The sequence below is a fragment of the Tetrao urogallus genome, assembly GCF_951394365.1.
Source record: "Tetrao urogallus genome assembly, chromosome: 19".
NCBI lineage: Eukaryota > Metazoa > Chordata > Aves > Galliformes > Phasianidae > Tetrao > Tetrao urogallus.
The window spans coordinates 9,849,745-9,859,538 of record NC_136832.1 but is presented as its reverse complement, the minus strand read 5'-3'; the positions used below and the strand labels follow the sequence as shown (position 1 = coordinate 9,859,538).

General features: G+C 50.9%; 1 protein-coding gene across 3 annotated transcripts in view; it reads right to left on the bottom strand.

The window, feature by feature from the left end:
• The window catches only part of PBX3 (PBX homeobox 3), a gene marked incomplete at both ends in the record, with an annotated part of 92,214 nt that extends 84,525 nt beyond the window's left edge, over positions 1–7,689 (bottom strand). For all 3 annotated transcript variants that reach the window (XM_079544864.1, XM_079544865.1, XM_079544866.1), the window contains 2 exons: positions 6,762–6,835; positions 7,493–7,689. In XM_079544864.1, the coding sequence (XP_079400990.1) occupies positions 6,762–6,835; positions 7,493–7,689 (271 nt within the window). The remainder of the gene's footprint in view (positions 1–6,761; positions 6,836–7,492) is intronic.
• Positions 7,690–9,794: the final 2,105 nt, after the last annotated feature.

The following is a 9,794-nucleotide window of genomic DNA, read 5'->3' as shown; positions in this document are numbered from 1 at the left end:
AAGCACAGCCTTCAGCACAGGAACAGCTAGCAGGCAACAAGGTTACAAAACAGAGCTGTACGATATATCTAAAATAATACCACAAAAATCAGATGACACAAAGAATTCTAATACTTTCCTTTTGTTAAGATACAGTAACCGAGAATACAATGAAATTCTTCATGTTCAGTATCTCCCATTAGATCAATTAATATTCAGAGAAAGCCTTTAACATGAAGTTTAAATAATCATAGAAGGAGAAAAAGAACCACCAATGTTCTAGAAGCTTCTCTAGACCTTTCAATCAATTTTATTTATATGCAAAACCAAGAGAAACTCAGAAAAAACAAAGCTCCTCCTGATGCTAAAGCTCTCAATTTACTGACAGGCAAATGGCTTCATGCTGCCACTTAATCTCATTTCTTGCATAATGCCCTCTAATTAGCATATCAAAGTGAATTAATACTTCTAGGGCATTAGCAATGGGAAAATCTGCTCCAGGCTTCACAATAGCAGTTAAGCAAGAGCCAAGAAATCCTCAAAAACACCACAAACCACTTTGCATTGCAAAACTGTTCAATTTATTTATCCTCTCTCTCTAAACACTTTTACCGCACACTGTTTTACTACTGTTCACCAAACAAAATGATAATTGCCAAAGTTACCAGCATCTGTAATGCCTGTTTAGAATCTTAATTTAGATTGTATGCTTCGAGATCTCAAGATGCTTTCATCTTTATCATACACAACAGGACGTACTGAAAAATTGTTGCTCATATGAAAAATATACACAATCAGGATAATATTCTTGAATTCCATTTCCACTTGCAATAAATAATTAAAAACTAAATAACATATTAAAAAGCCACCTGCTGGACAATGAGGAATAAGAGATTAGCTTTAAATGTTGATGCATGACTTGAGCATAGCAAAAGGTTTTGACCTGTAAACACACACAAACCCACCCCCCCTTCCAAGTGATTGATCTGCAGGACGTGTGATACCCAGCGCCTCGCACGGACTGCTACGAGTCGGAGAGCGCAACGTGCGCCGAGCCCATGGCTTACAAAGGGATTCCAAGGAAAACGTCTGAAATAGCATAAAACTACAATAAACGCATCGTGATTTTTGCTTAGTGCTCTCACGCAAAACAAGGCCTTTTTACCCAACTCCTGCAGCAGTAATACTGCTAATAGCCGCTACCGCATCAGACCATTTCTTCTTTAAAACATATTTTCAGAATCTGATTTCCGTCACGGTTACTCTGTGTGCAAAATATAAACCGCATTCTATAAACACCGACTGAAGAGAACAGCCTGACAGCCATCAGCCGAGAGCCGGCGCTGAGCCGGGAAGGCAGCGCAGCGCCAGGCAGGCCGGCAACAAAGAGCAGCAAGCTGGGGTCAGCACGGCTTTCTGCAGCCCTGCCTGCAACACGAAAGCAAAAATGAAGCATGAGAGTAACAAAATAAATAACGATAGGTATTTATCCAGTACTTGGAGCCGATCTAAAGAGCGTGCTTTATTGAAAAATATATACCATTCAAGCAGCAGGCTTCATTCCCCTCCATATTTAATTCCCTGTTTACTTCCACTGCAAAGACAGCATTATGGAAGGGCTCTAACGCCCAGCTGAGAAGCACAATTCATCCGTTTGGCTGATGAACTACTCTAACTTTATAAAAGCATGAACTATAAGAGCTGACAGAAACTTTAATAATTTATATTAAATATTGATGTGAATTATTTACTCCATTCATACTTACAGACATGAATTGCCTACCAGAGAAAAGCAAATGTGACAAAAGGTCAACATGATGGTGAAAAAAGGCAGGCTGTGTCAGGCATGTGTTATCTGAACCACGCTGATCACCTTGATAAGCGAATAGCATTAAACATGACTGCTGAGAAAACAAACAAAGCATTCTTCTCGGGGCGTCAGTTGGTGGCACACAAACAGCTCCATCCAGTTCCACCAACCATACCAGAAAAGGAAAACTCCACCGAGCTCTGCGCTCACTTTGACTCAGCAGTACACAGACTTAGGATCCATTCTTATTATTAATAAAAATATTCATCATACCCTCATACGCATCATGTGCGAGGAATTCCAAAGCAGTCTGGATACAAACCGGACTCTCTTTCTCTGCTACATCATTATTAATATAGCCTTTCTATGTATTTAAATATTGTATTACATTTGCAACAATTTAGTGCATCTAATTCTGCTGATATTTGTCTACAGTAGACTGCAAGTATCGTTATATTAATGTTTCACACAAATCAATATTTAAATTGAAAAACGACAGCGCAATATCCGTATTGTACAACTTTTTCATTGAAAGCACTAGGAATAGAGTTTGATAAATGTGTTAAATCCTGCAAAAAGGGTCTCTTTTGCATTCACTGCGTGCTATTATTGTAATTTATCTCTCAATGCAAAAATTCCTATACTTACAACAAGCCCCTAAAACAAACCGCACGGTAACTCCCAGAATTTACTATTTTCTGATAAGCAAGCAAATGTGTCAAATTCAAAAATAAAATGAAGGACCTTAAAAAGCTATAAAATAAAATGCTCCTACTTAAATGAGTATTGACAACTACATCCACGTTTATCCTTTACGGAGGGCAAAAATACCCAACACCTGGAAGTACAGATCTGGTAATCAACATCTATTCAGATTGCTGCTGAAATGCAGCAAGGCGCTCCACCAGCGCTGTGCTCCGAAGGCACGCTGCAGGTACAGATTCTGCAAGACAAAGTACCCCAATTTTGTCTAATGAAAATGATCGCCATGGCTGCCTGCAGAGGAAGCGCCCTGTTAGAAATTCACCAAAGGGAGAACTGTGATTGTGAATACGTTTGAACCAGATGACCAAATGACACACGGGATATTTATCCAATTTGTTTTTTTCTAGAAGGACATTAATGAAGAAAAGCAATGCCTCTGCCATAAGGACAGTGTAACCAACCCAATATTCTACCGCATGTCTTCATTTGTAACACATGTGCTGACAATTTAAAAAATACCATTCAGAAGTAGAACCGATGATTCAAGGAAAAATTTAGGACATGAAGCACAAGAAAGGAAACAAAAGCTAAACAATTACACCGAAGAAAAGATGCATGCACACAAACACACGGTTATTATTTCCTTGTGCAGTCAGGGTACATCAGAAATAGGTATTCAGCATCTTGAAAATAGCACCAGGACTGCACATCAGGGTTTTAAACAGCTGAACTGAGAAACAATAACAGCACAGTTGGCTAACATACGCACACACATACATGTACATGTGTGCTGTCAGTGCCGTTTCACTGTTTCATTTGACTCCTTTAACGTTCAGATAGGATTGTTAGGATTGCATATTATTATAAATTATTGCAAGTTAGTTGCACTAAATAATGATTTACCAGCAGTGAAAAGCTGAAATTTATGTAACACAAGGGAACGATACTGTGCTGCAATTAAAAAAAAAAAAAAAAGTGAAAAGAGGGGTTAATATCTTAAATTTTTGTAGGAGAAGAGGCAAAAAGCGAGTTCTTCTCAGCAAGTCACCTATCAGGCAGCTTACAGATGGTGCAGCATATTGACAAGGGGTGTTTCTGAAAGAGTTGGGCCATTTTCATCAATAATGAGCTCTGCAGCACGTAAGGGCACGATACAGACCTTTAATCTTCTGAACAGCTCTGTATGGCAGCTTTCAGTTAAAGCAACAAAAATGTTTTAGCTTACATGAAGAACAGCAAGAAATGAACGTTGTGGTTAATTTCACTATTTGTCTGGCCTACTTAGTTTTCTTTTCATTTTTAAAACAAAATTCTGTACAAGAGGAGAACATTCTTAATGAACATTTTCTTCCTCTCTCCTTAGACATAAAAAATAGTTCAAGCAGCCCAACCAGCCGAGCAGGCCTTTTCTCCCCCTGCGGACACCTCCTGCAGTCGAGAAGTTCATTAAGTTTTATGATCTTCCCAAGTCAGTCCTGCTTATAAGCCTCACAAAGGCCACAAATCTGGCAAACCATCATGTATGCCATTAGGCTTTACTAGTAAATGAACGCTATTTAGGGTTTGCGGTGACAGTAAATCAGGCTTTGGTTGGCAGCTATCATTGTTTTTGTTGGACTTACGCAAATAAATAAATAAATGTATCTGTGACTGCATATCTGCACTCAGACATTTTTATAAATGTCTTTTTTATAAGCTCCTACCTATAGAAAAGATTTTTGAAGACAAAAAAAATCATCTATCAACACAGTTGCAGACGTACTCCTATGTCATCCCACTGGTAAATAATCGCAGTTCCCTAACTGTTTCAAGATTGTAAGAATTAAAACATTTTCATTTCTGTCTCCATGAGAATAACCAGTACCTCAGGTACAGCGGTGAGCTAACGGAGGATTAATCAAAGCACAGATCCGAAGGATGCTTAGCGCACAAATAGGAGCGATTAAAAAACACAGCGGTGCAGCTCAGTTCTGGATTGCTGCTGGTGGGCGCCGAGACAGACGGACACTCAGGAATGCAACAGATGCTGCGCACCCCGAGTGCGGCACCAGGGCTTCTGAGTGGCCCCTGGCAGAGGCACAGCGCAGCAACGGGAGCCCGCAGGCCCCCGGCCGCCTGTCTTCATGTGTACCAGAGGGGCTTCACTAGAACTTCAGGCAACATTTTTCCTTGAACTAATTAAAGAAATGAGTGGCACTCAGTTTCTTCATGAAAACCATGCTACCTTGTGGTTGCCTCTAAGAATGCACGTTTCTATTAATACCTGCAAAGCCTTTAAGTGTATTATGCAGCACTTTCTTAAATGTTAAAATGTTAAAAAAGAAATGTCAGGCTAAATTCGGTGAGCACGGTGATTTGCTTTGTACATGGCAACACCTCACAGGAAAAAAAACGACCGCCTAACCCTAAGAGCACAGCAAAAAGGCTTCAGATGCGATGCATCCATTAACTCATGCTGGGACGTGACGGCGCTGCTCGACCTAAGCTGGGGATTCCTCCACTTATTGTCTCACTGCCGCCCTCACAAAGTACTCGCTGACTGTACTGAACATTACCAAAATATAAAAAAAGGATATAATTCAACATAAATATGACTTAAATATTGCATTCCTTATTTCAGAGCAGACACGACTGTGATTGCACGCTGTGCACCGGCTGCAGGCTCCCTTCTCACCCCTCAGAAGGGAGCAACGAAGCCATCACACAGATCCTACTGCCAGCACCAAGGTAAACTTCGGTTCTGATGAAAAAGCATTGAATCCCAGAGCACAATCCAGTTTGGTTCCCTGGACCATGACACAATGCAGACAATGAGGGGAGAGAGAACCCTTGCTTTAACTGCCTCTGAGATTGCTTGTCCTCACAGTTCAGAACTGTTTGATCTGTTCCCTATGAAAACAGTTTACAGGAGATATGCCAGGATTTGTGCTCCTGCTCTCGGTGCTGCAGCATGCTGATCAGAGCCACGCTGACACCAGAGCTCCAGCAGCCCCGGATGCACGTCCCCCGGATCCAGCTCCTGTCTGCCACAACCCACACCCTGGGCAGGTGCTGCTGGGGCTGGCAGGCACCCTCCTTTCCCCAGGGGTCCCCCGCTTTCCCTGTGGGTTCTCAGCTGTTCTACCAGAGGCAACTTGCAAACTTGGCTGGGCTGCTTGGAGCACAAAGGTAGAATCTCAACTCACACACTGTCACTGAAACACTAAAAACATTTCAAATCTCAAAATCTTCTCAGGTTCCCTCTTACTTCTGCACGAATAGCAGCCCCAGCAAACACTCGCTGACAGCAGCAACCCCCGGACAGCCTGGGGTGTTCCGGAGTCACCCCTGCCAGGGGCTGGCTGTGCTCCCCAAGCCCCCCGCACACACAGGGCTGCAGGACCCCAGGACCCGCGCCGCTCCAGCTCAGCACAAGCAGGGGCTGCTGCCAGCTCTGCTGCACAGGCACGAAGTTCGGGGAAGGAAAACAAACAGGAGCTGTGCACGGAGGGGCACCGTGCAGGCAGGAGGGAGGCAGAGGGGATCGCTCTCCTCATCCGAGGTAATGTCACGCAGTATAAAGTGGAATCAATCTTAATATTCGCAGCGCAGCCAATATCCAGCCCTCAGCCAGTAGCAGAGCCTAAGTGGGACCCGGCGGCACAGGAGCCCGTGCACAGCGCGCACCAAATGCACCCAGAGCCGCGCTCCGGGCATCTCTGAGCTCTGCTGCGTGCACACGGCGGCTGCTTCCCTCTGTAACCCCTTTCTTTTCAGCCTGCAACTAGGAGGGCTGCACTGGAGCACCAAACACAGCGAGAAAGCAAACCAGTGCACCAGTGCTCTTTAAAAAAGAAATTTCTCTGCGCATTCAGCGATGTAAGAAATTTGCAAAAATCCCTTAAAAAATGCCTTCAAGAAAAACGAGGCATTCATTTCCGTCTCATTAATGTAGCACAGAAAAAAAAAATTGTTGTGCACCGAATATAATTTCGGTATTTAAAACAGCACCGCGAGCTGCCAACTCGGAGCCGCTCCGCGCGCGGCCGCATCCGTCACTTCGGCGCTGCCCGTCCCTCCCGAGCGCTTCCCGCGCGGCGCCACTGGCGCCGTGCGCGGCGGATCCGGGGCCAGGCAGGGCGCTGCCGGGGGCCGCCGCATGCCGGTATCCCGGGCCGGGCGGGGCGCGTCCCGCGGGCGGCGGAGGGCAGCGGCCGAGCCGCTGGCGGCAGCGCCGAGGCGCGGCGGAGGAGGGCTCAAGATGGCTGCGGCGCGGGCCGGCCCTTACCTGTTTTCTCCTTGATCTCGCAGAGGACGCTGAAGAGCGCGGGCTTCATCCTGTGGCAGTTCAGCGCGTGCTTCCTGCAAGAGAGCACACACGGCGTTAGCGCCCGCCGCGAACATGGCGCCCGCCGCGCCGCGCCGCCAGGCCGCCCGCAGAGCCCGGCGTCGGCCCCGAAACGGCCCCGAAACCGGCTCCGAAACCGGCCCCGGCCCGCGCCAGCAGCGGCCCGAGCGGGGCCGGCTCTCCGTGCGGCTCCGCGGCGGCTCCTCTCAGGGCCGGGCCGGGCCGGGCCCCGGGGCGCGCGGCGTAAATCAGCGCCGTCCGGGGGTGATTTATTGCGGAGCGGCCCGCGCCGGGCCGCGCTGCGCTTTGTTTTGTGCGGCGGTGATTTAGGACGGCCGCGGCTCTCCCCCCGCGGCGGTGTCTGCGCGGCGCCCCATCCATCTCCCGCCCGCCGGGCACGGGGGAGCGGCGCGGAAAGTTGCGGCCCGGCCCGGGGCACGCGGACAGACGGACAGGCAGACAGACGGACGCGGGGCCGCGCGGGACGGGGCCGGCTCGAGCACCGCCCGCTCCCGCATTCGTTGCGTGGCAAAAGGCATTAAATAGCGCTTCGGCCGCGCCCCGGCCGCCTGCGGGCTCCTCCGGCGCCAGAAGTTCTCTCCCGAGCGCTCCGCGGGCCGGAGCTGCGCGCCCCACGCGCACCGACAGACAAGGCGTAACGAGACACCAACTTTGCTTGCGCCTCGTCCAGGCTTTGGTCGGTGATGGTCATGATCTGGTGCAGGATGTCCCCGATGTCCTGCTTCCTGCCGTCGCCGTCGGCCCCGTCGTGTCCGTGGGGAGGCGGCAGGGCCATGCCCCCCTGCACGGAGTGCCCCGCCAGGTTGACGCCCGCCAGGGTCTGCAGCATGCGGGACTGCTCGTCCATGGCCCCGCGCCGCGGGGGCACTGCGCGCCCGGCCTCGGCCCCGCCGCTCGCTCCGCGCTCACACGGCACCAAAAAAAAAAAAAAAAAAAAAAAAAAAGGCAAAAACCCAGAAGGACGACGGCGGCCGAAGGAGCGGCGGCGGTGCCGGGAGCGCTGTCGGCGGCTGATCCCACGCTCTTCTCTCCCGGCGCGGTCAATCGCTCTCCTTTAGTTACGGTCTTCTCCCGTCTGCACCATGCCTGTGCCGGGCCGGGCTGCGCCGCTCCGCCGCTGCCTCTCCCCGGAACGATCTTCCTCCAAAGCTTTTATTATTATTATTATTATTATTATTATTATCCTTCCTTATTATTATTTTTATTGTAGCTTTCTATGTCTTTCCCCACTTGTCCAAAAATCTTCTTAGCGAAAAGGCAAAAAAAAAAAAAAAAAAAGTTAAAAAAAAAATTCAAAATCACAAAACTTGCTTTCAAATCCCGCAGAAGTTGGGAGGGTGGAAAGGGCAAAAACCACAACAAACCGAGCGGCCCCCACCCCGGATCGCGACATAAAAACGCCACGAAAACACAATCACAGAGGGAAAAATTAATGGCCCTCCCCCCAAAAATAACGAACGATCCCGAGTCTGTGCGCGGGGGGACGGCGGCGATCAGAAGTTTGAACTCGTGCAAAGAAAAGAGCGGAAATCGAGGGGAAAGAACTGTAAAAAAATTAATTACACACTCTGTGCAAAGCAACGTGCAAAAATATCAGCCGGCGGGGATTTATGAGCGCGGCCGCCCGGTGACTGTGTGTGCTTTATGTTGTTTGATGGCCGCTCCGGTGAGGGATTGACAGCCTGCCAATGCCACTCACTCACCCTGCAGACGTGTCACCCTGTGAGCAGGCAGCGGCCGCGGCACAGGACGAGCCGCCGCGCCCCGCCCCGCGCCGCCCCGCCCCTCCCGCCCGCCCCGCCCCGCCGGGCGTGCCCGCCGCCGCCCCGCCCCGGCCCGCGGGGTCGCCCTCCCGCCGGGCCCGGCCGCCGCGGCGCTCCCCGGGGGGCGGCGTCCGCCCGGAGCGGCGGACCCGGCGGCCAATCGGCGCGGGCGAGGGCGGGCGCAAGGGGAGGCCGCGGCCAATCGGCGCCGGCGGAGCGGCGCCGCGCCCTCCCGCCCCCGCGGAGCACCCGCCCCCCCGACTGAGAAACTTGCGATTGGACCGTTCGAACGGTCACGCGGCCGGGGCGAAAGCCGCTCCGGCCCCGCCCCTTCCGTTGCTATGGGAGCGCCCGGGCGGAGGCCTCGCCTCGCTTCCCCTCCAGGCCGCCTCCCGAGCCGAGCCCGCGGCAGCCCGAGGGCGGCCTGAGCCCGCGCGGGAGCGGCGGTGGGCACCGCGTGGCAGCGCCCCGAGCGCGGGCGGCGGGCCGTGAAGAGAGCCGCCCGGGGAGCTGTGAAGGTTTCAGACAGCGAGGCTTTCGGGGACGTCGCTTCGGAACGGAGGGGCGCCCGGCTTTACGAAGCGGGGTTTTCTCAGCGCTATTGCGATTCCGCGTGGGGCTGTTACAGATGTGCACGTACACGGCATTACCTTCGGATCCCTGCCGCTCCGAGGCTCCCTTACCTGCACGGCCACGCTGCGCTGTGAGCTGTGATGGTGCTTCCACGACGCTCGGTTCGGTGCCCGGGAGCCCTGGCAGCAACTGAAGCGGTGCTCCGCGGTGGTGCTTTGTGACGGACAGCTCCAGCCAAAAGAAGGCACGTCCAAACTAAAGCCTCATCCTCGTCTCTTTGACTCTTCATGGATGTACGGCCAACAGCTCGGGATCAGCATGTCCAGAAGAGCTCTTCATCTTCCTCCTCAGCTCCCGCAGCTTTCCTCTCAGCCACAGCTGCCATCAGCACGTCGCCTTCCCTCGGTTCTGTCACTCCGATGTCACCTGTGTGATGCCCCTCACCACATCCCGTGGGAGATGTTGACCCGCTGTGGGTCATTTCTGGTTTAGCGACACTTTTACTGTCCCTCCCAGTAGGCATACAGATGTTCAAATCCCAGTCATCTTCCATCTTCATTACCATGGCGTTTCCTGGTACGAACAATTGTGCTCCTAGAGCCATCCAGCTTTATTA